This window comes from Lodderomyces beijingensis (genome assembly GCF_963989305.1).
Source record: "Lodderomyces beijingensis strain CBS 14171 genome assembly, chromosome: 1".
NCBI lineage: Eukaryota > Fungi > Ascomycota > Pichiomycetes > Serinales > Debaryomycetaceae > Lodderomyces > Lodderomyces beijingensis.
This window is the reverse complement of record NC_089970.1, coordinates 2,343,023-2,370,011: the sequence shown is the minus strand read 5'-3', so window position 1 is coordinate 2,370,011 and position 26,989 is coordinate 2,343,023. Positions and strand designations below refer to the sequence as shown.

The 26,989-nt window shown below is 45.1% G+C and overlaps 13 protein-coding genes across 13 annotated transcripts; 6 read left to right on the top strand and 7 right to left on the bottom strand. All coding sequences in view use genetic code 12, as the record gives it.

Annotated features, from left to right (window-relative positions):
* Window positions 1-359: 359 nt before the first annotated feature.
* On the bottom strand, window positions 360-2,687 carry LODBEIA_P09730 (uncharacterized protein; the record flags this gene model as incomplete). Its single annotated transcript, XM_066976952.1, has 1 exon — window positions 360-2,687. One exon carries the CDS (start codon window positions 2,685-2,687, stop codon window positions 360-362), a length of 2,328 nt encoding a protein of 775 aa, XP_066827911.1.
* Window positions 2,688-2,991: 304 nt separating this feature from the next.
* LODBEIA_P09720 (uncharacterized protein) lies at window positions 2,992-4,683 on the bottom strand (the record flags this gene model as incomplete). The annotated part of the gene is made up of 1 exon (XM_066976951.1): window positions 2,992-4,683. The coding sequence occupies one exon, from the start codon at window positions 4,681-4,683 to the stop codon at window positions 2,992-2,994; it is 1,692 nt and encodes a 563-aa protein (XP_066827910.1).
* Window positions 4,684-7,616: 2,933 nt separating this feature from the next.
* Window positions 7,617-8,627, top strand: LODBEIA_P09710 (uncharacterized protein; the record flags this gene model as incomplete). Its single annotated transcript, XM_066976950.1, has 1 exon — window positions 7,617-8,627. One exon carries the CDS (start codon window positions 7,617-7,619, stop codon window positions 8,625-8,627), a length of 1,011 nt encoding a protein of 336 aa, XP_066827909.1.
* Window positions 8,628-9,533: 906 nt separating this feature from the next.
* Window positions 9,534-12,176, top strand: LODBEIA_P09700 (uncharacterized protein; the record flags this gene model as incomplete). Its single annotated transcript, XM_066976949.1, has 1 exon — window positions 9,534-12,176. One exon carries the CDS (start codon window positions 9,534-9,536, stop codon window positions 12,174-12,176), a length of 2,643 nt encoding a protein of 880 aa, XP_066827908.1.
* Window positions 12,177-12,371: 195 nt separating this feature from the next.
* Window positions 12,372-12,958, bottom strand: LODBEIA_P09690 (uncharacterized protein; the record flags this gene model as incomplete). The annotated part of the gene is made up of 2 exons (XM_066976947.1): window positions 12,372-12,884; window positions 12,956-12,958. 2 exons carry the CDS (start codon window positions 12,956-12,958, stop codon window positions 12,372-12,374), a joined length of 516 nt encoding a protein of 171 aa, XP_066827907.1.
* Window positions 12,959-13,208: 250 nt separating this feature from the next.
* On the bottom strand, window positions 13,209-14,696 carry LODBEIA_P09680 (uncharacterized protein; the record flags this gene model as incomplete). Its single annotated transcript, XM_066976946.1, has 1 exon — window positions 13,209-14,696. One exon carries the CDS (start codon window positions 14,694-14,696, stop codon window positions 13,209-13,211), a length of 1,488 nt encoding a protein of 495 aa, XP_066827906.1.
* Window positions 14,697-15,538: 842 nt separating this feature from the next.
* LODBEIA_P09670 (uncharacterized protein) lies at window positions 15,539-16,126 on the top strand (the record flags this gene model as incomplete). Its single annotated transcript, XM_066976945.1, has 1 exon — window positions 15,539-16,126. The coding sequence occupies one exon, from the start codon at window positions 15,539-15,541 to the stop codon at window positions 16,124-16,126; it is 588 nt and encodes a 195-aa protein (XP_066827905.1).
* Window positions 16,127-17,208: 1,082 nt separating this feature from the next.
* On the top strand, window positions 17,209-17,889 carry LODBEIA_P09660 (uncharacterized protein; the record flags this gene model as incomplete). Its single annotated transcript, XM_066976944.1, has 1 exon — window positions 17,209-17,889. One exon carries the CDS (start codon window positions 17,209-17,211, stop codon window positions 17,887-17,889), a length of 681 nt encoding a protein of 226 aa, XP_066827904.1.
* A 289-nt stretch (window positions 17,890-18,178) lies between these two features.
* Window positions 18,179-19,573, bottom strand: LODBEIA_P09650 (uncharacterized protein; the record flags this gene model as incomplete). Its single annotated transcript, XM_066976943.1, has 1 exon — window positions 18,179-19,573. The coding sequence occupies one exon, from the start codon at window positions 19,571-19,573 to the stop codon at window positions 18,179-18,181; it is 1,395 nt and encodes a 464-aa protein (XP_066827903.1).
* Window positions 19,574-20,625: 1,052 nt separating this feature from the next.
* On the bottom strand, window positions 20,626-22,731 carry LODBEIA_P09640 (uncharacterized protein; the record flags this gene model as incomplete). Its single annotated transcript, XM_066976942.1, has 1 exon — window positions 20,626-22,731. The coding sequence occupies one exon, from the start codon at window positions 22,729-22,731 to the stop codon at window positions 20,626-20,628; it is 2,106 nt and encodes a 701-aa protein (XP_066827902.1).
* Window positions 22,732-22,958: 227 nt separating this feature from the next.
* Window positions 22,959-24,026, top strand: LODBEIA_P09630 (uncharacterized protein; the record flags this gene model as incomplete). The annotated part of the gene is made up of 1 exon (XM_066976941.1): window positions 22,959-24,026. One exon carries the CDS (start codon window positions 22,959-22,961, stop codon window positions 24,024-24,026), a length of 1,068 nt encoding a protein of 355 aa, XP_066827901.1.
* Window positions 24,027-24,364: 338 nt separating this feature from the next.
* Window positions 24,365-25,948, top strand: LODBEIA_P09620 (uncharacterized protein; the record flags this gene model as incomplete). Its single annotated transcript, XM_066976940.1, has 1 exon — window positions 24,365-25,948. The coding sequence occupies one exon, from the start codon at window positions 24,365-24,367 to the stop codon at window positions 25,946-25,948; it is 1,584 nt and encodes a 527-aa protein (XP_066827900.1).
* A 25-nt stretch (window positions 25,949-25,973) lies between these two features.
* Window positions 25,974-26,948, bottom strand: LODBEIA_P09610 (uncharacterized protein; the record flags this gene model as incomplete). The annotated part of the gene is made up of 1 exon (XM_066976939.1): window positions 25,974-26,948. The coding sequence occupies one exon, from the start codon at window positions 26,946-26,948 to the stop codon at window positions 25,974-25,976; it is 975 nt and encodes a 324-aa protein (XP_066827899.1).
* Between the last annotated feature and the right edge of the window lie 41 nt (window positions 26,949-26,989).

Genomic DNA, 26,989 nt, shown 5'->3' with positions numbered 1-26,989 from the left:
CACGCGCAAACACATGTCCTTGAGTAGTTAAAGATATCTCTACACCTCACAGAGATGGTGTCAAAATTCATGAGTTGGCAATTTTGTAGCGAGATTATCAGATTTTTACTTGATTGTGTCTACTGAATGTCAAGTTCCCGGACTTATGCAGTCGTTGTAGCAAGAAAAAGTAGGGAGACCCGGATTTTAGGCCTCCGATTCTGATTGCTATGTCGTTGAAGGAGCCCATCCTTCATGGCATTAAACGTGTAGTAACTCAGCATTGCTAGTCTTTTTTTTTCTTTTCTTTGTTTATTTGTTTTTTTTCACCGTTTATTATTGTTCCTATTCAGCACTTTTCTATATCAGCAGATTGACAGTTACAAACTCATTCCGAAATCCTGGGTATTCTCGTTCAAGTTGAGATCCTCCTTCAAGATGCTCAACTGCGGCAAAAACTCCGTCTGGTAAATATCCAACTTGAGCCTTCGAAACACTTTGGCCATCTTGCTCAACACTTCTTCAAGGTCGTCCTCCGCTTCAAAATCTTCGGATGATTTCTTTGAAAGCAACACGAAATCATACACTAGCGCATGATATTCTTGATCCGCGGAGATAAAGTCGTAGATCGTCTGTAGCAAGTCGTAAATTTGGTAGATAAAACACATGTTGGACTTTCTACCTACAACTTCCTCGTTGAGAATATCCGTGTAGGCGATCTGGTGCAAGTAGTTACCGTGAGTGCTGATGATTTCATCAATTGTCAATTTGTTGACATTGAATTTTTCCTCCATCTTTTCCGGAAGTTCAAGAGCGTCACGATCTAGCAAGAGCTCCGTGTCATTGTCATTAAAGAAAAACCTTTTGATTATAATACTCTCGAACGACTCCTCGACAACGTCGTATGACAAATAAGAGCCTAGGCCCAGCAAGACTCGTTTGAGGTGGTTCCTCATCAAGTTTATCCCAATGATGGCTCTGAACTTGTTTTTATGTTGGTGATCCCGTGTGAGGTTAACGATTGTGCGGCTGAGCCTCGAGTACATTTCGTAATTTGAGTTCAACAACATTTCCAAATGCCGAAGTTTGCGCAAAAGATGAAACATCTTTAAATAGTCCGAGATTTGATCCTCGATAAGGAAACTAAACGGTAAATCGTCAATCTTGTAATTGATCAAAAACGCCTCCCACCCGTAACTTCCCGTTTCCGAGGTAAAGATCTTCATATCTACTCTATCGATCGATTGCAGATTCTTAACAGTAGAGGCCTGGATGGCGTCATTTAAAATCGTGTCCAATTGACTCGCCGTGATATTAACAGCGGGCTCATTCAAAGTGGACTGGCCCTTTTCCATGATGGACTCGATAAAGTCATTTTGTTCCATCAAGTAGTACCTTTTGAAATTGATCAAGTGCGCTAGTAAATTATATTTTTTATGAAGAGTCCTGGTGAAAAAGCTCAAGACTTCATCGAAAGCCTCGTCTATGAAACTCATTTTTACATTTTCATTCATAGAGACTAGGCCATTACGACCTGGTGCAAACAACTTTGTCGAATACTTGACATAGAACTGGTTGATCCACTCCAATTCGCGGCAGTATCGATTCAAAAAAATTAATGTTTTCCCGATTTGAAATACTTTTTCGCTAAAGTTTTGGATAAATTCCGGTACTTTATCTCGATGGTAAACGATGATATTGTTGAATTTTGTTTGCGTCAGATCGAAAGAAACGAAAAACTCATTGTGGTCATCCACCAAGTCGCCCTTGACACACCAGGACTCGACAATCTTGAAATACGGTAGCAGCATCGCTCCAAATGCCTTTTTTGCTATAACCAGGATATTGTCGTCTCCAAACTTGGTGAACTTGTAGACATAAGTGAGGAATCCAAACCCATCTAGAGACCCCAATCTGAGCGCCATTCGATATAAAAACCTCAATTTTGGTAGCCAGGGAGACAAGTCAACGTAAACTGACAAAATCGACGACGGCAGTCTCGTGAAAATCTCATTCAAGAAACTTGAATAACTCTTGAGAGCTTCTTCAATCAACGCTACAAACGCCGAATGCACCGCCAGACTGAGGTTAGCTCGATCTTGCTCGACTAGAAGCGACAATTGCTTGAACAACAATGCATACTCGAAAAGTTGTCTTAGCATACCGCTGTAACTTTCATTGATCGTCAGGGGGATTTCCAACTGTCTGTAATTGTCGACAAAAGTCACCAATTTGGAGTCCATGCCTCGGAGAGTATACGGAAGATACGTTAAGATTTCCTTCTCGGGAAGCGAATCGTAGTAGGGCTTAATGAGCTGCGCCAAGGTCTTGCCGCTTCTCAGCTGTATCCGCGGCACGTGTTGTGATGCAGTCGTCCCTCGAAGCTCAGGCACCATGTCCTCGCCTCTTAAAGCGTCCAAAAAGACAAGATAGTTGGCTATCTGGTCTAGCGTCTTCATCCCGGTTAGTGAATGTAGGATATTTTGGAACTGCGCCCATTCTTCTTTGAAGTTGTTGCTTAGAAACCGGGCTTTGCATTTGTTGACGATTGTGGAAATGTCTGTTCCTCGATGAGGAGGGCCCTGCATTACCGAGAACAAGTCATCGGCAACACTGTTGATGTATTCCTCCCCTAGCTCTCTCGGTACGAGTGACTTTGCTAGCCTATGGCAGTATAGCTTTAAAACGTGGGACTTTTCGAAACTCATGGTTTGAACGTGGGGACGGAGGGATATGGGGCAAAATGTGGTTCTTATAGCGGGAAAAGAAGACGCGGAATTTTTTTTTTTTTTTTTGTTGTTTACAATTATGAGATTCCTTTTACGTCAGAGAGAAACCTCTTTATCAGATCAACGGCTTCATGATTCACCATGGCTTTTCAATCAGTGGGCTAAGATTCATATATAAATATATAAGTATGTAAAAAACTGCTTCCAGTGGTAGTATAGATAAACAACTTTTTTTTTTCTTTTTCATTTCCTTTTTCTCTGTTTTTTTCTTTTTTTTTTACTATCACATTCCAACACCGGAGGAAACGCCAATAGGGCTAATCACTGGATTGAGCACATTTGGGTTCAACTTGTCATCCGTCAAAGACAATTGCTCGTCGGACCACAAGTGTTGGATCTCAGAAGAGTTTTCTTCGCCAACACCGCACAAGCCTCCCAAGTTTGCCCAGTCATCGATTCTCTTCAAGTTCAACTCGTTGAACACCGAGTCGACTGCTTCAATCAAGTGGTCAGCAATCTCCGCGCCGTGGCCTGGCGTAGGGGTGATTCTCAATCTTTCCTCGCCAATGGGAACAGTGGGGAAATTGATGGCTTGGACGTAAATGTCATGCTTGTTCAACAATAAATCGGATGCCTTTTTGGCATCAGCAGCGTTACCAACCAAAACAGGGACAATATGGGACGGGTTAGGGATAACTGGCAAGCCCAACTGGTTCATATTGTCCTTAACGTATCTTGTGTTTTTCTGCTGAGCAATACGATCTTGCAAGGTGGCTCTTTGGTAACGGATCGATGTTGCCGCACCGGCCATGATTGCCGGTGGCAAGGTTGTCGTGAAAATGAAGCCGGGCGCGTATGATCTAAACCAGTCAATCAAGTTGGCCTTACCGGTGATGTAACCACCAACACAGCCATAGGCTTTGCCAAGAGTGCCCGTGACCATATCGACTCTGCTCATGACAGTTTTGATCTCGGGATTGTTGATTCCCAGCTTCAAATGCGCGGCAAAGTTCAAATGCTCAGCAACACCTGCCCCGTGAGGACCGTACATTCCCACGGCGTGGACTTCGTCCAAAAATGTAACGGCACCATATTTCTCGGCCAAGTCGCAAATGGCTTCAATTGGCGCAACCGATCCACACATGGAGTAGACGGACTCAAATGCAATCAACTTGGGAGTCGATTTCGGGTATTTGGCCAACTTGGTTTCCAAATCAACCAAATCATTGTGCTTGAAGATCTGCTTCTGGGCACGGGAGTTTCTGATACCTTGAATCATCGAGGCATGGTTCAACTCATCTGAAAAGATCACCAAGTCCTTCACCTTTTGGCCAAAAAGGGACAAGACAGCGTCGTTGGCAACAAAACAAGAACTGAAAACCAACGCTGCTTCATGCTTGTGCAACGCGGCCAACTCCGACTCCAACTTGATGGCGTGGGCATTGTGACCGGCAATGTTTCTCGTGCCGCCAGCACCAGAGCCGTACTTGTCCAAGATTCTCTTCATCTCGTTCAAGGTGGCCTCGTTTCTTCCCATGCCGAGATAGTCGTTTGAGCACCAAACGGTAACCTTGTCCTCCTCCTGAGTGCGGTGGGCTTTTGGAAAATCGTGCGCCAAACGGTTGATGTTGTTGAAGTAACGGTACGACTTGTCGCTGCGCTTCTTGTTCAAGTCATGGTTCAAAAAACCGTCAAAGTCAAATGCCGTTTCCTTGCTTCCCAAAGTGACTTGAGGCTCGGTCAACTTTTCAGCGTCAAAGCGGTAAGGAGACGAAAACGAGCTAGGTTGATTTGGACTGGCACTAGCGCGTCTTGGCTTGGTAGCTTGCGAGTAGAATCTTGCTGACTCCTGCTGCTGAATGGCTCCACTCATGAACGGGCATTGGCGAGCGCGCTGGGCCAATGCGCCGGAGTTTTTGCTGATCTGGCGCAATGCTTGAGTTGAAGTCGTTTGGACAAATGGACAAACGGACATTGAAACTTTAATAACCGATTCCATGATGGAAAGAAAAAAAAAAACTGTAGCAAACGATGCTAAAATGAGAAAGAATGTCCTTTTTTTTTAGTTCTGAGCTAGTGAATCGATTGCCAGTGGCCTGGGAACTCTGTATCCTTGGAAGACCTTTTGAGCAAATGGAGTGGTTTCCGAAGTGGAAGTGTTCTAAAGAAGATATTAAAAGAAGAAGAAGTGGGTCTTAGCAGATGAAAAATTTCAGAGTCGAAGTTTTTTTTTTTTTTTCTTTGGGGCAGGGACGGTATACAGTTTTATTTTTCTTTTTTCTCTCGCCCACTCTCGCTGTCGTACTCCGCTGGTGACCGATCCAATCTATAAGCGGGACGGAGAAACAGTGGGAAGAGTGAACCGTAGAAAGAGAGAGACCAGAGTGGGCGGTTGATGAGAGTGGAGGTGGTGTGGGGGGGGGGGGGGGGGGTTACTACTAGTAATACTTGTAGGAATAGTAGTAGTAGTAGCAGTTGTCTAAGTCGTGGGTGGTGGTCGGAGGTGGGGAGTGAGCGGTGGTGGTGATTTATTTTCTGTTGTGTCGTTAATTTTTCTCCAATAGGTTTAAAGATCCCCCGCTCTCGGCAGCCAATCGATCTGCAGCCAAATCAAATCCCAGATGTGCACTTTCTCACAAATGCTTGTTCGCCCCCCTTACCAGATCCACGATAGAGATATACACACAGCTGGCACAGGAGATCTAGTCTTCTAGAGAGAGAAAAAGAGGTTTACTTAGGTCGCAGCCACTGGGATCCGCGTCTGTTATTGGTCGCTGTGCGGAAACCCCCCCGATCGGCAGCTGGGCTTCAAATTCTCTCGGCTGGGGGATGATGGTACTGTATTCACCTGTGACCACCGCTGTCCCTACTGCCGTCGTTAGTGGCATGTGTGTTGAGCAAAATTGCAATCCGAAAGAAGAAAGAGAAGCAAGTGGAGAAATTCAACACACACTGTACACATCCACTCACTCGCTAACCCTCTCTCTACTGCCACACATGCCAATTTCTGGCCAACAGATGTACATGTGGCCTCTTGTCTCTGCTTTGTTTAGAGTGGGCATCTCCTCGTGTTCTTGATCACGTGTTTCTTTTCATTGAAGCTGGGTGCGGGGTGGGGGGAGGGGGGTTGGTAGATTAAACCAAGCACGTGAAACCATGTTGGATTCAAATGAGGCTGAAAGTCGCCCTGCCGGAAGATCTCTTCAAGTGTGAGATACCTCTCAGCCCCAACGGGATTCCTTGCTAATCTCAATTCTTGACAGTTGGACAGGTAGAGTTTACGTTCGTCAAGGGTTAGCTCAACCTAAAGGAGAGGTCTACTCTGGTAGATACTTATTAATCCTTCCCACGCTGCTGACGGGTATATAATACATCCCAGACTGTAGCTTTGCGCTGCAAGTAAACGCTCCTAGAGGTTCCCAAGAAAGAAAACCGCAATTGGTGAAAAATAGGATCCCCCTCTTGAAACTAGACCAAGAGAAAATGGCCTTTAAAATAGACGCCCGATAAGAAAAATAGTCTACTACCAACGAAGGCAGTGGATTTTCAGTTATACCTGATTGCGATAAAGGGGGTTTAAAATTTTCCTATGCCTCATGTGGCCAAACGAAGGTCCTACTTTGGCAGGACAGTTTAAGGTGCCTAACTCCAAGCCAGCTCCCTACTTTTATGGATCACAGGAAGCATAGTAGCCAGTCAGCTCCAAGACTCAAGATGAAGGCTCGTGTCAAACAAACCTGCCAGCTAGATTTTGTCGAGCGGTGTGATGTGTGACATTGACCGAGAACTGTCGCGACTCGGGTTAAGAGGTTATCCTTTATTTCACGACACGACACGGGACCAAAGTGTGGAGAAAAAAAGCGGGTGAAGGCGCACGGCTATCTTCTGCAAACGGAAAACAGGTCAAAGTTGCGTCTAGATCTTCAACAAGCCAAAGACCAAGCAGCGAGCATTCTTTGACCTCGCAGCTCATCAACTCGAGCTGATCCCTTTGACCACTGCTTTGTCTTGCCGACCTGCCAGCTGTATTTTTCTTTTGTCACACGATCTACTTTTTTGCATGCACTTTTTGAGAATTGAAAGAAAGGGAAGGGGTTACTCACTGGGCTCACTATCCCCTGACTGGTGAATTATACAAGCAAAATGGAATAAGGACTCATTTGATTTGACAATTGTCAAAACAAACCGTCAGAAAAAACTGGCAGGCACCTGTTAGAAATTGTCTTATATGAAAGGCACACGCATCCCATCCATCCCCCCCCTCCCCCCCCCAATTCTGCAACATACTTTAAACAATCATGGCCATGTTTGATTTTTTTTTTTTGTTTTTTGTTGTTGATCGGGAAGGGTCCTGTTACTGTCACTTGCTGTTCCTGTCAAACTTATACCACCAAGAGGTCCTACTCAATGACTAAAAAAAAATTACTTTCTAGGCGGTCTGGGAGCGTGCAGCACACGTATATATATATACATATACACACCAACCAAAGCTTTACTGTATCCTCCGGGTCCAATTGGACCCACGCTTTGGTTTGCCAGTGTGTTGCACCACTTGTGGAGACCCCCCGACTCCGACAATATGATGCAACCACTTGCATCACTCTACCGTATCCATGAACTAAAGGCTAAGGAAGGGTTGGGCTTTGGTACCAGTCACATAAATGTGCATATACATAAAGTACACATCCGAAGTTGAAGAACTTTATATTTAAGCAATTAAGTTTGCATCAAGTGTCCCTATCCTTATTCGGCCCTCGCCCCTCACCCCCCTCCTTGGCCCTTGCCCTTGCCTCCCCTTTCCACTCCTCCTCGATAACAAATATAAAAAACATGATCTCCTCCATAAAAAGATCACTCTTACCGAAAACAAAGCTAGTGAAAAGTTTGTCCTTATCTTCACAACGAAAAATGTCTATTCCCGCAACTCAATACGGATTCGTCTACACCAAGGCATCGGGCCTTACTTTGAACAAGAACATTCCTGTTCAGCAACCAGGCATTGGCCAATTGCTTTTGAAAATCGATGCTGTTGGCTTGTGCCACTCGGACTTGCACGTTATTTATGAAGGGCTCGACTGCGGTGACAACTACGTGATGGGCCACGAGATTGCTGGCACTGTTGCCGACGTTGGTCCCGAAGTTGACGACTGGAGCGTTGGCGACCGTGTAGCTGCCGTGGGCCCCAATGGCTGCGGCAACTGCTCTTTTTGCCGCGGCGATGCCGAAAATGTGTGCAAGCGCGCCTTTGGCGACTGGTTCGGCTTGGGTAACGATGGTGGCTACCAGCAGTACTTGATTGTGCAAAGACCACGCAACTTGGTTAAGATTCCAGACAATGTTCCCTCTGGAATTGCTGCTGCCTCAACTGACGCTGTCTTGACCCCCTATCACGCCATCAAGATGGCCAAGCTCACTCCTGCTTCGAAAGTTTTGATTGTCGGTGCTGGCGGCTTGGGTGCCAATGCCGTCCAGATTGCCAAGACATTTGGCGCGCACGTGACTGTCTTGGACAAGAAGGACAAGGCTCGCGCCGAGGCCTTGAAGTTTGGCGCCGATGCTGCACTCGAGAGCTTGCCTGCGCATACAGAGGCTGGCTCATTCGACGTCTGTTTTGACTTTGTCTCGGTGCAAGCTACGTTTGACATTTGTCAAAAATACTGTCAACCCAGAGGTATTATTGTCCCCGTTGGTCTCGGCGCCCCCAAGTTGACGATCGATGTCGCTGATTTGGACTTGCGCGAAATCAAGATCTTGGGCAGTTTCTGGGGTACTACTACTGACTTGGAGGAAGTCTTTGAGTTGGTTAGCAAGGGCATTGTCAAGCCAAATGTCCGCTCGGCCAAGTTGGAAGAATTGCCTGTCTACCTTGAAAAGTTGAAAAAGAACGAGTACGAGGGAAGAATGGTTTTCCACCCATAAGGCGGGAAAGAAAAATAACTCCTTAGGAAAAAAAATTACCCAACATATGATTTTATTAAAGAGAATTGGCCCACTCTTACCTTGGTAAACTCTCTCATGATGACTTCTCATCAAATTAAAGTGCCGTGTATATATTCCAAGAACAAAAATGAACAAAATGAAATCGATGATGAAAACTGGGTTGATTTCAACTCGAGTACCCGTCGAGTTTGACTTGATCTGATATCTTCACTCCAAGGTGTGTCGCGTCAATGGCGGTTAAACTTGACACCGGGAGATATACCACAATCAGCGGAAATATCACTAGGCGTGTGTCTCTCTCTCTCTCTGTTTCACCTGGTGGTGTGGTTATAAAAGAATTACCAACAGTCAAGCTTACTTGCCACATTGTTGATAACGGTCTTTGTCATGGTCATCGTCACCATCCTACTTGTCCTAGTCCTAATCCTATCCCTTTTCTGCTAAAAACCTATTGTCACAGGGCGTAGATCTAGCTAAATACGAGCTAGTCTTCTACCCCCGGGCCCCGCTCTCTCTCCCTCCCTCTCCCTCTCTCTTTCATCATCTCCATCACCACACTTTATCAACAGAAACCCGCTTTCTTCTTTTTATTTTTCTTTCTTTTATTTTTAATATCTACGGCTCAAAACCCCCAAAAGGCATTCACCTACGTCTATTGCATATACTACACATCAATTTATAAGGGGTCAATAGCTGCTGTTTACAATACTAATACTACGAACTAGCTGCAAAGATATTAAATGGGAATTGGTGCCAAACAAAGTTTTGATAAACGAAAAGAAAGCTTACCATATACAAAAATTTCTAATCTAAATTTTTCACCAATTTTTTTTTTTTAAATATCTCCACAGTTTGACCATTGACCAAGAAAATTGCAATCAAGAAATGAAGGGTGACAAGGACCTCAAGACCCCCAATTACGTGGACCAATCGCACCACCAGCACCAGCCTTGGATGAACCAAATGATCATGGATCCCAATACCGCGGATTATATTTACAACTTGGATCTTTCTCAGCCATCAGGACCAGCACCACCGTCGTCGTCTAACAACAATCCAGCTGCAATTCCGGCTCCGCAACCACCACAGCAAGATAACCACACTGCACTACAAGCTCCCCCACGACATCCAGTTAAGAATGCTCTTCCAGACCTACAGCCGCAGCTTGTTCTACCCCAACATCAGCAACAGCAGCACCAGCACCAGCACCAGCAACACCTCAATCACCAAAACCACCTCAACCAACAACAGCAACAACAGCAGCAGCATTTTCAAATGCAAACAACTTCCAAGACGAAACACCGGCCGTGCGACCAATGCCGACGAAGAAAGACCAAATGCGTAATTGTGCCTCAAACGGCCAATTGCGTGCAATGCGAGGCAAAGCAAATTGCATGTACATTCACTTCGGAAGCCTTGAAAAGAAGACCAATTGAGATGACGGGGGAGTCAAAGCGGATGCGATCTGAAATACCAAATGTGCCGATTAGAGACGTGGCACCGGTACAAGAATACTCAACCATCAACAACTCCCTTTTAAAGAAAACCTTGTCACTACAGTTCCCGCGATCTTCATTTTACGTCGGTCCTACGAATCATTTATACGACATTAACTTGCTCAATTCCATTATCGACGCTCACAAGAAGTCAGATGAAAGCGTCGAGCAAGTTTCACTTAGCAATTCCATATCCCTTCGCAAAGTAAGCGACAATGTTCAATTCGTCTTGAAAGACGACCAATCGCCACAGAGCTACGCAACCATGTCGAATGACGTCGATACCATTGAAAAATTAATCACGCCGCACGGCCAAACTCTTATTGACCTTTATTTTCGTATAATCCATCCATCGTACCCAATTGTGCATAAAAAAGTCTTTCTCGAAAAATACTCACGAACCCACCGAGAGTTTAGCGCTCCTTTGCTAGCGGCCGTCTACGTGCTAGCTATCCAGTGGTGGGACTATGACCCGCAGCTAAACAGGTTTCCAAAGCCCAACGTGGAGCTAATTCTCAAAATCGGCCTCAACAACTACCTCCAGGAAATCTTGAAACGGCCGAAACTAAGTGCTGTTCAAGCTGGTCTTTTGCTACTACAATGCAAGCACATCATCAGCTGCAGGACCGGCATTGACCAAGTGCAAAATAGCGGCGATGCAGACTATTCCGAATGGGTTCTCTGCTCGCAGATTGTCTCATTAGCGGAAGAGTTGGGGTTGGGATTAAACTGCAACAATTGGAAGTTGCCCAAATGGGAAAGAGGCTTGAGAAAGCGACTAGCCTGGGCCGTCTATACCGAGGACAAATGGTTGTCCTTGAAAGATTCGAGGCCATCGCACATTAGCAGCAACAACTGGGTAGTCTTGCCCTTGTACGAAGAGGATTTCCCTGAAAAGCACGGCGATGGCGATTTAAAAGAAGGTTCGTCGGATATAGACAATGGTAAAAAAATATTCATCAGCTTGATTGAGTTGTCGATGATTTTATCGGACATTCTAGACCAGTTTTACTCGATGCGATCAATGATGGAGATCACCAACATCAACGATGTTTTGAAAGTAGCAAAGCCGTTGCAATTGAAATTGCGAAACTGGTTCCATTCGCTACCGGTTGAGTTGCAAATGACCTCGGTGCAGTCGCGCAAGTTGTGCTCCAATGGCTATTTGCAACTAGCCTATTTCGCAACCGAGTTGACGTTGCACAGGAAAATAGCCACGGTGATCCACCAACATACAAAAGAGGGCAATCCTCCGAGCCCCGAGCTAGTCAATGTGTGCCGATCAGCGGCAAAGACTAGACTACTCGCTTCGATAGAGTTTGTTCGAGACTTGAAACCGGAGCACATCCACTCCTTTTGGCATTCGTGCTCCTCGTCGAATTTCACATTGATTGGCACATTTGCCGCAATCTTGTACATGTCGTCAGCCACTAAAGAAGAAAGCAATTTCTATAGAGACCAAATTTTCAACTACAGATGGATTTTGAAGATATCCTCCAAGGGCTTTGACCAGGTGGGAGAAGCATTGACTCAGTTGGATATAGTCTTGTCAAACGTGCCGGGTTTACTTCATGACAACATTGAGTTGCCGTTGGGGTTGCCCAATGTGCAAGATTCGCAAAGCCCGCAACATACCACGACGACCCCAGCGTCGTTCCTGTACGGCGAAGAGTCGCTGCAATCAAATGAATATCGATCTGCACCAACAACGGCACCCGAGTTTGGTCCCAAACGTTTTTCCGACTCTAGCCAAGTAGGGTCACAACCACCATTACAACAACAACAACAACAACAACAACAAAGACATTTTGAATCTAATCAGGCTGGACCAACACCACATCACAATGGCAGCATTTCAGCGCAACAACGCCTTCGCATGCAAAACAGCGCTCATGACTCTACTTTCCATTCGCCTCAGGCACTAAACACGCCCCCCATGCCCGTGCCCGTGCCCGTGCCCGCTGTGTCTCCACAAAATAACAGATCCTTCAATTCACCACACTCATCACATGGCATATCCCCGAAAGAATAGACCAAGAGGGCCGCGAGCGTTGCTTCTCCCGAGCTCAACGCAGTCACGCAACTGCCAGAGGAAAAGATACATTGAGAATAAAAATGGACTGTTTTTTTAAAAACTCTATTACTTTTATGTTATATTTCTCGTCTTTCGTATATTATACAAACACAGCCACCACGACAACTCTGTCCAAGTTGACCTTGGCCTCATCTAATCAAAAGGTATCAAGAATGACTCCGCAATGACTCTAGCTCTCGCATTCAAAAACAACTTCATCTCACTGATCTCCTTATCGACATCCTCCATAAACTCAATAATGAAATCCACCAATTTATCCTTGAGCATCAGCTCAGTATGGAAATTCGTAATCAAGAAACTGATATCGTACCCCTTGATAGGCACTCTCCTCAAAATAAAGAAGTTCTCAGCTCTCGAAGTCAAGAACCGGGTGAACTTATGAACCAAGATACTCTCAATCTCATCAGCTTGCTTGATTTTCAACAGCACCCGCACCGAGTTGATGCTGGGTTCAATTAGGATCTTTTCGTTTTCGTTGCGCGCAATGTGCATGGCGTTAAGGATCAATTCCGGGTTGTGCGTATGGTCGACTTCGATCTCGGGCCGGTTGTGGCGCTCCACGAGCTGCGAGCTGAAGTCCTGGAGACAGATGGCGGCGGTGAGGGAGGAGCGCACTGCTGTCAAGTATGGTTTTAAGGATTGCGACTTGAATTTTTTGGGAGGTTAGTATCTATGAATCATGGATCGTGGGGTTTTTTTATTTTTTTAGCACGTACCATTTGGTGGGGGGGTTGATCTATTGGGGTTGGATCGCAATCTAATTGAATGGGATCGACTGGGTCCTTTCTGGTGGTGGTGTTGATTTAAGGAGTCGGGTCGAAAATCAAGAGAGTTGGAAATTTAACAAAACCCACACGACGGAACCGCACGACGCACAGAACAGAAACAAACAATCATCTTATCGAGAGGTGCTCGACTTGGAATCAATTGCCACTTAAGCGTGCAAATATATACGAAATATACAGGGATTCAATAATTCAACAGCACTTTGGGTGCTTCCTTCTTGAGTCGCTTGGACTGGGTGTCAGCGACAGCTTCAGCGTGTCTCCTCTTCCTAACCCGGCTCTGGTTCGTCTCCATTTCGTTTTTCAATGTCTTGTATATCTGCTCCATGTCGGGGTCGTCGTCTTCCAAATTAAAGTTCGACAACCGTTCGTTCTTGGCCAGTCGGAGCTTCTCGTTGAAGCTCTGCTGCGACAGCCACATCAGCGCATCGTACTCGTTCTTGTTCTTCAACTCGAGAATAACGCTCTCGATCAAATCTTTCTGGAGCTTAATCTTTTGTTTCTTCTGGTCGACTACATCCCAGAACAATTCCAACGGTGTCGAGCCGTTGCGGCCGCATAGTTCAATAAAGGCATCTTCGTCTTCGATTGTTTCGAAAATATCGGCAAACAACGTGCTTGCTGTGAGTTCCAACCGGTTCAACAAGGCTCGGAAATCCTGGCGTGCTTTCCTATCTAGTCGAAAGTTCTCCGCTTCCTTCACTCTCAACTGCGATTTCAACTCCTTCTTGATATCGGGGTATATCTGTGACTCATAAAGAGCTAGTATATCAAGATCCTTCAACACCTCAAAATGCTTGTTTTGTTGAAACCGCGGGTCCTTTTTCAAGTTTTGCAAAAGTTGCTCAAATGTGGATGAATCGGTAACTAGCTTTGTGTTTATTTGCTTCAAGTACCTCGACAACTCCAGAATTGCAAGCTCCTTTTGCGCTTGCACCTCCTTTTCGTGTGCCTCTGCTAGCTTCTTTCTGAACTCAAAGAATTGCTCAGCCATTTCGTTATCCTCCATCACCGAGTGTTTGTACACTGGGTTTTCCTCCGCCAGAAGCAAGTTCCGGAGCGAGATCCATCTCGTGGTATGGTTAATCTTGGATTCATTGCGCAACCTCTCCAACTCCAACGCAAAGTTTTTTTTGAAATTCTCCACGAGGTGCGCCTTGTCGTTGGCTCCAGTTTCCATCTCCGTTTCGAACTTATTCATCAAATAATCATCGTACATTTTCTTTTTTTCCACGGGGTTGGACACTGTCCAGTACTCTGGCTTGTCTATGAGTTCGCGCATAACTTTTTGGAATGACCATGTTGAATCCACATTGTTTTCTTTCAACATTTTTACAAATGCCACTTTCCCATCTTCAATGTCACCTTGCAGTGGAGCTGATCCTGCTGCTGGTGGTAGTCGCACTGGCTGGTTTCTGAGTTCCTTTTCCAACGCGCTCTCCTCTTTGCCCGTTCCAGAGTAGGCCTCTTTGCTTTCAAGTTCTGCCGGCTTCTCCCACGTCGTCTCTCCGGTCAGTTCATTATAGTAGTATTTTCTTCCGTCATCGGTGGTGTACTCTTCCCACGCCGGCTGTTTCGTTTGGTCGCCTTCAGGTATGGTCCATGCTGTCTCCTCTGTGTCTGGGTTGTAATAGTACACCTGGCCGTCGTCTGTTGTGAGCTTCTCCCACATTACGAGCAATTATGAGCAAATGACTTGTGACTTTCTGGTCAAGATGCTAGTGTGGTTGGTGTTAGTTGGCACAGATGCGTCTATTTGAAATTTGCGCATTTTAACCAAGTGAGAAGTGGAAAAAAAAAAAACCAGAACCAGACAAACAGAATAAAAGGAGCGGTTATGGCGGGAGGTTTGCAAATGAGGACAATCATCATGAAGCAAGCATGGTTAAACAACAGATTTGGAAGGGAGTGTAATACAATGTGTCATTTCTGAACTTCACCGTAACGCCTTGCTCTGCATTTAGGACAGCAGTCGGGTAAGACCCCTAGTGGGAGGGAAAAAAAAAACGATATTCCGTTCCATTTGACAGGACGTTAGGGCTTTATGCTATTCAGCCTCATGACCCCTAGGACCTCTGTCTACGTGTATTTCTTTTTGCGGATCGGCTGCCTAGTAAAGCTTTCTCAATATGGTGGGGCTCATGCGCAGCTGTTGGTGGGTGGGTCATCGAGAGGGATATGCTGCAGCAGATCCTCTCCCTGTCCCCTCGGAATAACCGTTTCTTTTCCTGCGGTAGTAGCACCTAATAAAAAATGTCTCACCGGCGAGGCCCGTCAGACAGCAAGAGTTATTCCGCGCGATATCCCGATACCAGACCCTAACTATTCCCCAGTATTCCTGACCTTTTACTCTGGAAAAAACACAAGTAGTTCATGACAGTCGTGATTGCTAAAGCTTGATCGTCAAGATGTAGACATAGATATATAAGGGCGAGCTCAACCTCTTCTAGTTCGAACTTTGGACTAGACTGTTTATTGTAACCAATCATAGACGAAAAGGTTAAATTTTTAAATATGAAAATCATCACCCAGGAGGAAAAGAACGAGCACAGACAGTATGTCCTCATGCAAGGATTGAAAGGATGCTTAGCTGGAGCTGCAGTCGGGGTCGGCTTGCTACAGTTGCTAAGGTACAAGAGACCAGTCAAGTTCCACCAAATGAGCATATCCGTCAAGGCTGCCATTTTCTCGATGCCCACCATCGGTCTTGGTGCCTTTGTTGCAGATCAAGGCTCCGTTAAATTCGATGAGCAAAAGTATCGTTCGGGCTACTTGAAACAAGTCGAGGATGAACAGCAGGCAACTTATGACAAGTTGTCGAGCATGGATAAGATTTTGCATCGCTTGAATGAAAACAAGTACAAGCTTGTCGTTGGTGCGTGGGCTGCGTCATTGTACGGGGCTTGGACCCTTGTCAATAGAGACCGCTACATGACAAGAACCCAGAAATTGGTGCAGGCTAGGGTATACGCGCAGGGAATCACAGTGGTGTTGCTCTTAGGAACGATCTTGTTGAGTATGCATGAGGAAGAGCTTAAGAAATCCCAACCTCAGCCTGTGCCCGAATGGAAGAAACATCTCCAAGAACAAGGAAAGATATGAAAACAAAGACCCTATTTCAATTTATTTTTTGGTTTTAATTTTATAGAGTATAGATGGCATTGTCAAGTAATTGTTCAAACATTTGACATTTTCGTTTCTCTAAAAGGTGTTTATGACTTGGTCTATTTCCAAGCTAAGTAAATGATGCTTTTTTGTTAGACTTGTTGAGAGTTTTTCTTTGCATATGTATTCAAGTTTCTCATGATTGTAGTAGCAATTTGGATAGAAATTAAAGAGAAAGAGACACATAGGGCTAGCGTTGATAGTAACCACTGATAGTCTGTCCCATTTATGGAGCCAAAAAAGCCATTGCGATTTTTAAAGGTGACGATCCACATGTAAGTGGATATCATTTACAAAAGATCTGTCAAATCCGAAGCCACGGCGTAGATTCCGCAAACAGTTGACACATGAGAGTTGTTTTTAAAGACGGACCTAAAGAATAAAGAAACACGGGGGAGGCTTGGCTTGGTTTGTCGTTATAGTCATGGTTCATTTACCCCCAGTTGTGTCAATTAGATTTCCGTGGCGATGCCGCATGCCGTGGGAAATCACTCGCCTGGGGCCGCGTGACTGGCCCCATTTTCTTTTAATAAACTGCGTTGCACCGAACCCACAATAAATTCCCAGATGGGCGAATAAGCACCCCCCCCCCCCCCCCCCCCCTCTCCTCTCCTATCGCACCTATTCACACACACATACACACATTGCTACACTAAGAGATTTAAACCAGAGTGACGGGTATCTTCTCTTCTCTTCAATTCCGACCAATTAGGTCTCAACCCTTTCGGCCAAGATTACTTTGCTTGTCAGTTTTCTTTTACTATCTGAGTCCTCCCCCCCCCCCCCTGTGTTTAAAACGGGTTGTTCCTGATAAGAAAGTGCTTTAGCGGAGAAGAAGTAAAAAAGAATAAGAAAAGGATCTTGGACGCATTTTACGAAAGCAAAAAAATAAAAAAATACCTATATATATAGAGGAACGAGGCTCGGTTGAATTACAACCTTGATTTTAAGTCAATTGCCCAACGGCATCTTTTCTATAGCTTTTAACAGCCGATTCGTCCAAGAGAGAGAGGAGAAGCATGACCAAACAAGACTCATCGAAACCACCCACAGTTCCAGACGGGTGGGTCGCGAAATTCGACGACAAGTACAGCACCTGGTTCTACGTGAATTTGAGCACAAAAAAATCGCAATGGGAGGCACCAGAGGGCACCAAGTTCAACACGGGTGAAAGTGGCGATGTGCCGCCACCGGCTTACTCTCCCAAGGACAACAAAGCAAGCACCCATTCCTCAGACAAGAGCTCCCACAACCGGCAACAACAGAAACCGGCGCAAGAGAACAGAAACTACGGTCAACAACAGCAGCAACAGGGTTACGGCGGAGGATATCAGCAACTGGGCTACGGCGGAGGCTATCCACAACAAGGTTACGGCGGAGGCTATCCACAACAAGGTTACGGAGGAGGTTACCCCCCGCAAGGATACTATCCACCGCAAGGATACTATCCGCCACAGCAGTATCAACAGCCATATCAACAGCAGCAAAGGCAGAACAACCGTTTCGGCGCAGGAAGTATGGCTATGGGCGTGGGCGGTGGGCTCTTGGGTGGTATGTTGTTGGGCAGCGCTATTAATGGCATGGAGCACGACTCGTATCAGGATGGATACCAGGACGGATACGATAACGGATACGATAACGGTGCCGATTATGGCGGGGGAGATTTCGACGGTGGTGATTTCGGCGGTGGAGACTTTTAACATGTTTTTGCAAAAATCTCCTAATTATATAATTTTATACTGATAAACGGTGCATTCTTAGACCTTTTTTTTGACTTTTCGGGGAAGCCTGCCTGAATATCGAGTTCCACCATGAATCCTGACCCTGGTATAACGCATTCGATTGTATAAAAGAAGAACTGAAAACGTGGTATTTTGAATCTACTCTAAATAAAATCTCTAAATATATTCTGCTTTAATTTTGTGTTTTTTTGAAATCTTCAAACTGGATCCATCACCTCCATCTATTTTGGATTTTTTTTATCCTTTTCTAAAAGTCTCCAAGTGGGGCATTGTAAGTAGTGTTCTTGTAGTCCCAGTAGAAAGTAACTTCTTGAGGAACCGACGAGTTGGTGCCACAGTCCTTGACAAAGTTGATCTTGCCGATCCTGTCATTGATGTACTTTTCAAAGTCGGCGAGCTTACACGAGAAACCGGGTCCAGAAGCGCACGACTCAATCGGAAGAACAGCATCGTTGACAATGTATCTGACATACGAGTCAGAGCCACACTTGTATTTCTCAGTGTAGATCCTTGCACCTTGGGGAACAATTGACGAGTGGACATAGGGGTTGGGGAATGGAATGTAGTCGGTTGGAAGATCGCTCTTTGGTTCCAACAAGCCCAAGGCACTGTGGAAGATTTCTAAGTCGGTGTCATGGGAGAATGACAACCAAACCTGGTTGGATGACTTGTCGTCTTTCAACAAGGTCAAGGATGCATTCAACAATGAAGATCCAATGACCTTGGTGTAGTTGTTACCGGCACCATTGGCGTAATAGTTGTTCAAGTCATTAGCATACGATTGCTTGATGTATTCTTCATTGGTGAACAAGTCACAGAATGGCGAGCTGCCGTTGACGTTAATCTCATAAGCACACCATTGGAACAAGTTGTTGACGTCCAGGGTAGTCAAGTTCAAGCCTGGGTTTGGTTTGGTCAATCTGTCAACAATTGGCTTCAAGTAAGCAGTTTGGTTGTACTTGGCAACGGTAGCACGGTTGGCAGAAGAATTGTAGTTGGGGCAAGCATATCTTGGAGTCAAACTGTTGACACCACTAGATTCATCTTCGTCAATGATGTTAAACTTGACAGTCTTGCCTTCAACAAAGTTGTCGCCCAAAAAACCTCTAGCGAAATATCTCGAAGTTTGGTAACATCTGCCCGAGTTGGACGAGAAAACGGGCAAGGTGGAGTTTTCCTTGTACAAGGAGCCGTACTTGGATCTGAAAACAGCACCGTGTCTCAACGCATCCGTAGTACCAGCATAAGTTCCCTCGGAGTTTTGAGGAGAAGTTTCCTTTTCGTAAAGACTCTTGTCGTGGACAAAGTACTCGTAATCATTCAAAAAAGCCAAGTCTCCTTTGAAAGTCGCATTGAATTGCTTGAACTTGGCATAGATGGCCTCCAAGCTCTTACCAACTCCCTTGGAGGGGTATCTCTCACCATGTCTCGAGAACAATTGCACTTGCTCGAGTTTACAGCCTTGTGGAATGTCAGTGTCAATCCCATACCCTTCATTGGCAATATATGGACCCGAACCACCCAAAAAGTTCAAAATGTTGTACTTCTGGACCGACGACTGTTGAGGGGTGGCGACATCAGCATAAATGCTTTGGCTCACCAAGAGCAACCCGCTGTTGATCAAGTTTGAAATTGAAACCATCTTTGGAGTCAACTACCAGGTCATCTACCACGAATTGGGAAAAACAGCTCCCTTCTTATATGCACTGATGATAGCACGTTTATTCCAATTTGAACAAAGCAATGGGTTAATTGAAGAAAAAAAAAACCACAAATTAAAGCATGGCTCTAACCGTTCCGTTTCCAATTTATTGACACTATGGACCAATCGAGGTTAGCTTTGTTCCGGATTGAGAATCGGAATCTGGTTCTTCGAAAAACCAATGTTGGTGCCCAAGGGGTTACCTCACACACACACACACACACACTGTGATGGGTTTCTCCTAATAAATCAGTTAGTTAGACAACAAAAGAGGGCGTTTGGAACTAGGAGGGTAATGTGTTTTGGACCAAGTGCATTAAGTAAAAGAACGGGGCTCAAATTGCAGCGGAATACAAAAAAATGAATTAAATTGCATTCCACGTGCACACCACGAAGTAGCCGATGCCCTTGGAATTTCAAGATACATGTACCACATAACCAATCTGATGGGAGAAACGCCCATCAGGGTTATATTACAGGCGTTGCCTTGCACGCAGATCTTTTCTTCCATCATGGGCGAAACGGCTTCCTAAGCTGGCGAGAAAGTAAAGAACATACCGGAGTAGTAGTACTTGTAGCCGACCACCGTGGTATGGGTCCTACTCTCTCCCTCATCTATACATCTATATGTACATAGATAATCAGTGGTATTAGGTGCGTTGGAAAGTTCTCAGCTTCCATGCTTGAAGCTACTCCCTTGATCAACCAAACATGGGCAAGTTTAAGTCCGTATACGCAGCAAAAGCTTGATGTATCGTGTCTCCCTCCCACCCTACACGTGCCCGCGATCTGTATTTCATGTTTTTTTCAACCAGGAGTCCAATCGACATGATGCAGATTTACTTATGTATACGCTCTCGTAATTGTTCTACACTGGACAATACAAAAAAAAAAAAAGGAAAAGCCGGAGAAGGAGTCAATAGCCACTTTCTTCTCTAGTTTCTCTAGCTTCACGCTCGATGATACCAAACCATGCAGACTCCAGGCTCGTTTCACTTTTTGTTTTGCGGCAACACGAGTCTCATCTTATTTACAGGAAAAACTGCAAGCAATTCAGTGGGCCGCAAACTGTTGATAATATCTCTTTCCTCAGGCCAGTCCAAGTCCGTGTCGGTTTTCTTGCTATCCAATTTCCTCGATGTGAAATAGTTTAAAATCTCATTCGTGCACTTGCCCTTCTTTGCCAAGCCAGGCTGGATCTTGACCTTGTATTTGAACTTCTGCAACGCCGACCATGGTGCAAACACAGGCACCAAGTCGATAATTGTGTCACTGGCCAATGGTTTAGGCACAAGCTCATCCATGGTTTCAAAATACTGCGCAAGGTCAGTCGCAGCTTGGTCATCGAGCAAGTATTTTTCAACATCTTGCTGGTGATGCTGTTTTCTTCTCTCAAGTTCCTCGACACTTGGAGCATTTGATGTTGCTGGAGAAGACAGCCTTGCCACCAGTTTTTTGTCCTTGTTTTTACTCTTATTCAGACCCAACACTTGCATTCGTAACAATTTTTCTTCTTCGTCCTGATCAGCATATTTCGACGCAGCTTTTTTCAACTTTGTTTTCTTGCCTCGAGAAGCTTGGCCCATGGCCAATGCCAATGCGCTGTCACCTTCATTTTCTCCTTCTCCTTCAACTCCAGTTGCATCACATGAAGGTGTTTTGTTTTCTTTATTTAGTTCCTTGTTTTCCTTGACATTGGTCACGTTCAAATTCTCCAATGCTTTTTTGCCATTGCTCAACGAGTACACGAGTCCATGCTCTCTTTCCCTCTCGGTTCTCTGGCTAGCATGTCTTTGCTTCGATTCGGGATCAACTTGGCAGTAAAACCCAAAGCCCATGACTAGTTGAGCTGGAGGCAAGAATTTCTTCTTTGCTAGATACTCAAATGAGCCCGCGGGGAGAAGATTGCCCGAAGCAGAGTCATACTTGGTAATCTCTGTAGCATGCAAAACCCAAGCGGCAGTATTGACTTTCCCATTCCATGCTTGCGATGCACACATTGCAAAAATGCCAGCTTGCAAGATTGTCGAAGGCGGAATCGATTCACCCTTGATAGGGTTCTTAATAAACACTTTTAAAGATCCTTCCATCTCCGAACTCACAAAAAAGTCATCGTCGCCAAAGTACTTGAAGTAGATCATATCTGTCTGCTTCTTATCTGTACCCGCCAAACAGAGATAACCTTCGCTGGAAGTGAACCAATAAAATTTTTCAAACCAGAATTTCGTCCTGGCTTCTTTGCTAGAAGAAAGTCCATTCTCTCGCTTGATGTTTTTAACCAACTCTTCGCTAATCTTCTTTTCTGCTTTGCGGTATGCCGCCTCAGCTCCCTTTTGAACTTTTAACTGGAGCGACTCTGCGGCCTTTTTGGAATCAAAGTAGTTTCTAGCATTTGCAAAAGAGCTTTGCGTTATGTCGATCATGACTGGAACTCCTTTTGCTGACTCCCGCTTCGTCTTGTTCTTTGTCTTTGTCTTTGGTATTGGCTTCGATGGTGACTTTGATTTTGACTTTGATTTTGACTTGGTTTTCGACTTCAATGCCGAGTCATCCTCTTCTTTTCCGTTTCCGATTTCATTTCCGTTTGCATCTTCGTTGTCGCTTTCCGAATCGGAAGATTCAGATTCAGGTTCAGACTCAGACTCAGACTCGAGTTCAGAATCAGATACAGTATCAGATTCAGATTCATCGCTTTCAGAGTCACTTTCGTCCACTTCCTTTGCGTCAGGGTCTTGCAATCTAATCTGGATCAGATTATCCTTCAAATGCAATGGTAGATCGACATGCTTAGCCACGCCATGCTTGCGCTTCTTCTCCAACTTAACGGCCAACTCAATGTTGGTCCAATCCATCAGCTGGTCCAAGTATTTCCGGATATACTGCCTGCATTCATCCACAAGCGCGGCGTGAAGTTGAATCAATTCACCTTTTTTTATATTCAACTCCTGCTCGTCTTTTAATGCTTGAATCTCGTCATCTCTCTTTGTTTTAGCTTTTTTCAACCTTTCTCCAGCTAGTTGCTTTTGATGCAACACCTTTGAAGAGGTTTCGTCCACATTTAGCTCCGATAGCTGCTTGTCCAAGATGTCTAAAGACATTTTAAGACTTTCTCTTCTTCTGATTTTCAAGATATGGGATCCGTTCTAGATCGAAATAGAGATCTCACGATCACGATCTTCTCCCTCTTTCATGGTAAGGTCCATCCCACCCCACCCAACACCGGTAGCGCTTGATGCCCATCTAGATTGCGAAAACATGATGTATCCGATATGAGTCCAAGTCTATAGCCTGCAATTTCCATATCTTCTTCAATATTTCACGTATCATGACAGATCTTGAGCTCAAATTAGCACCATTGGTGGATGCGATAAAAGAGGGCAAGAAAGTGGCCTTTTTCAACGGTGCAGGAATTTCCACCGCGGCAGGGATTCCCGATTTCAGAAGCCCAAACACTGGTTTATACGCAAACTTAGCCAAGTTGGATCTTCCTTACGCCGAGGCTGTTTTCGACATTGACTATTTCAAGGAGAATCCCAAACCTTTTTATACATTGGCCGAAGAACTATACCCTGGCAAGTTCCCACCAACGAAATTCCACCATTTCATTAAGCTTTTACAAGACCGCGATCAGTTGCATCGAGTATACACCCAGAATATCGACACTTTGGAACGTCTTGCTGGTGTGAAGGATGAGTTTATCATTGAAGCTCATGGCTCGTTTGCTAATAATCATTGCGTGGACTGCTCAGAGGAAATGGATACCGAAACTTTGAAAGCTCACATGAGAGACAAGCAAGGGAAACAAAATGGAATCCCCACTTGCACAAAGTGCAATGGGTATGTTAAACCCGACATTGTATTCTTTGGTGAAGGGTTGCCGAAAAAGTTTTTCACGCAATGGGATCAGGATTGCGACCAAATTGAAGTTGCAATCGTTGCCGGCACATCCTTGACTGTGCACCCGTTTGCCTCGTTACCCTCGGATGTTGGCAAAAAGGGACTTCGGGTGTTGGTGAACAAGGACAGAGTTGGAGATTTGGGGCGGAGAAAACTGGATATTCTTGCCTTGCATGAGTGCGACCACGTAGCTGAGACTTTGGCTACTCTTCTTGGCTGGGATAAAGAATTGAACAAGCTTTATGGGGAGTTTGGGAAAGGTGATCCTGTTGAATCTGTGGACAAAGCAAAGAACAAAGCAGAGGAAAGCCCAAAGAAGGAGGGGGACCTAAAAGCGACTTCAAACGACGATTCAAAGGGTACGATAAAAGAGGCATTCGAGAAAGCAGAGGATAAAGTAAAGGAAGACTCTAAAACACATCCAGTGACGCCGTCCGAACAATCTAAGGAATCTGAACAAAAACTAGCTGAACTTGTTGAAAAGTTGAAAATCTAGAGCATATAAAGCTGAAAGCGTTTTTACAAAAATATAGAAGTGGTCATAGAATACTCGGTTGCCAAAACAAAAGACAAAAAACGACAGCAACAACCAAAATTAAGCCAAATGGTTGCCAAAATTGAAAATTGAGTACAGTTTGCTTCTAAATGACAGTGACTCGAGCAAATACAAGTGCATATGGCTTCTTGACGAGGCTCGAGACCAACGAGGAGCTGCAGGTGACGGCTTCAATGGATGAGCGCAGCGAAGTTATCATGTCCATCAACCAAGTCAAGGATGAACTGATGCATATTGGGGTGGCAGTTTTGGAACTTTGAAGTCTTGATTTGATATTGATGGACTTTTGCGAGTCACCTTCCTTTATAAGAACCATTAATCAGATCAATGTACACAATCCCACCACGATTGTTCTACCAGACTTGCCTCGGAGATCACATATTGAAAAGTTGAAGTTTGTTGTACACTCCAACGATATTGCAGAGCATTTGGAAGGGGCCAATTCGTCGTTGTTGAGGCAGGTTAGGGAAATTTTAACCCACGAAAACACAAGCACGGCCACGGCTCTCATAAACCACTACATTTGTGACGACGTGAACCCAGCAAGAACGGGGCTGGAGCTTGCCCAGTTGAGAGCCAATGCAGTGAAGAATGGGATCAATGGGCTTTTGGATGTGTCACGGAGCGTTAGGGAAACGATTTTAGAGCAAGTTTCCGAGTATGTCCAGAATCTCTCACTTGAGCACAACTTGGCGCTTGACTACAGGTATGAAAGCTGCAGAGGTTTCTATTTGAGAATCAAGTTCCAAAATGATTTGAGAGCTCCCGAGATCCCCAATGAGTTGGTCAATTGCGTTGAAAAAAAGAATATGCTTGAATGCACTAGTGTCGACTTGTTGAAGCAAAGCTCCAGACTCCATGAGATTTTATCAGAAATAACAACGTTGAGCACGATAATTTTGCAAGACTTGTTTGAGCAGTGTCGCGAAAATGCGCCCATCTTTCTCATGATTTCCGAAGCCGTTGCCACGCTTGATCTATTGTGCTCTTTTGCCGAGTTTATTTCCGCGCAGAAACAGTGCTACGTGTGTCCTGAGTTTGGCGACTATCTTCATGTGCGCCAGTCACGGCATCCGATCTTAGCGGAAAAGATACCTTGCTTTGTACCAAATGACTATTCCTGCGTGCCAGAGATTTCCAGATTCCAAATAATCACGGGTGCCAACATGAGTGGGAAATCTGTTTATCTCAAGCAGTTGGCTTACATCGTCATAATGGCGCAGATGGGGTTGTACGTGCCGGCAGAGTACGCGACAGTGCGTATTCAAAAAAGCTTGCTCTCGAGAATACCTTCGGATACAGCTGAGATTAATGTTTCTTCATTCTCCAATGAGATGAATGACATGAAAAGAATCGTGGCTAATGCAAACAGGGACAGTTTGGTATCGATTGACGAGCTTGGAAGAGGCACAAGTCTCAAGGACGGATTTTTCATCTGCTTGGCAACATCGACCCATTTTCAAGAGGTTGCGGAAATATTGAGCAACAAATCGTACGTGCTAGCGTCTCATATGCAGAGTGTCGAAGTGAATGGAAAGATGACACTAGTGTACAAGTTGCAGCCGGGGGAATTAGACCTCACGGGCTATGGAATCAAGCTTGCCGAGTCGTCGAGACTACTTCCCGTGGATATGATTCAAAGCTCCAAGATTATAGCTGAAAAGCTCCGCGCTCGTGCTCAAAGCCCGGAAAATTCGGCAGACAAGTTGCTTTCAAGGAGACGGAAATTGATCTGGGAGCTATATTTTGCCTTGACTCAGGTGTACAATTTGAATTGCAATCCGACTTATAAGATTGATTTGTTGAGAACGCCACAGGCAAGATTTGTCGAAGAAATTAGCGGTGGGCCTCTGGCGTCGTAGCTACAGGGGGGGGTAGGGAAGCCTTCTATTTCTTTCTATACAATCTATAAAAAAATCTCATATTCTCTAGCTTCAAAGGATACGAAACTTCCTTTTCAAGTATTCGATACCACACACTATCGCTTTGCGAAACAATCTCCCAGGCTCCACTGTTATTTTCTTTGCTGCCCAATTTGCCAATCAATATAGTGTCCACCAAGAACTGGACGGGAAACTGTTTCCCTCCAACGGTGATATTCAGAAATGAACCGGCGCTTTCTGCTAGTAGAAGCAACGCGCCGCTCTTGCATTGCATGTTTAGCGCCAGTAAGAACTTGATGGTTTCCTTTCTCTTTTCCGAGAACAATTCGTTCGTGGTGAACATCAAGGTTATCAAGTCGGTGTTACTCAACTCTAGTGAACTCAAATCGATATCCAAGATATCGGCATTGACAAATTTGGTGTGCAACCTGTCCTGCTGGTACAACCAGTTTTGCTGCACATACGATGTGATTCTGTCCACCACCACTGACCAATTGGCAATGTCAACCACGGTGAGTTCCAATCGAGAAGGCGAATTTGGGTTGTATTCCTTCAACCGGCAAAACACAGCAGCCAACCCCACCAACTCCGAAGAAGCCCCTCCACCGACACATAGGGCTTTTATCTTCTTTTCCTTGTCGCCAAGCAAATCGGCGACTGGTTTCAAGCTGGAAAACAAAGAAGCGTAAGCTAGGGACCTGGCAGGTGTCCAGCGCGAAGCATATGCAAACCTTTTGTCATCGTTGGCAAATGCCTCGAGATAATCGCGGCGATATAGATCACCTTTGACTTGCTGGATGAATCCCTTTAAATCGGGCGCGTTGAGAATGTGCTTGAAACAGGAGTCGAATAGGTCGATGATCTGATACACCTCCATTGAGCTGTCCGTTGCAAACGGCAACAGCGACCCCACTCCTACTTCCCCTTCCTCCTCCTGTTGCTCCATTGGAGACTTCTTCTCATTTCTAGCTCTACTCATCTGAACCATAAGCACAGGTTGGGGAACACCAGGCTCACTAT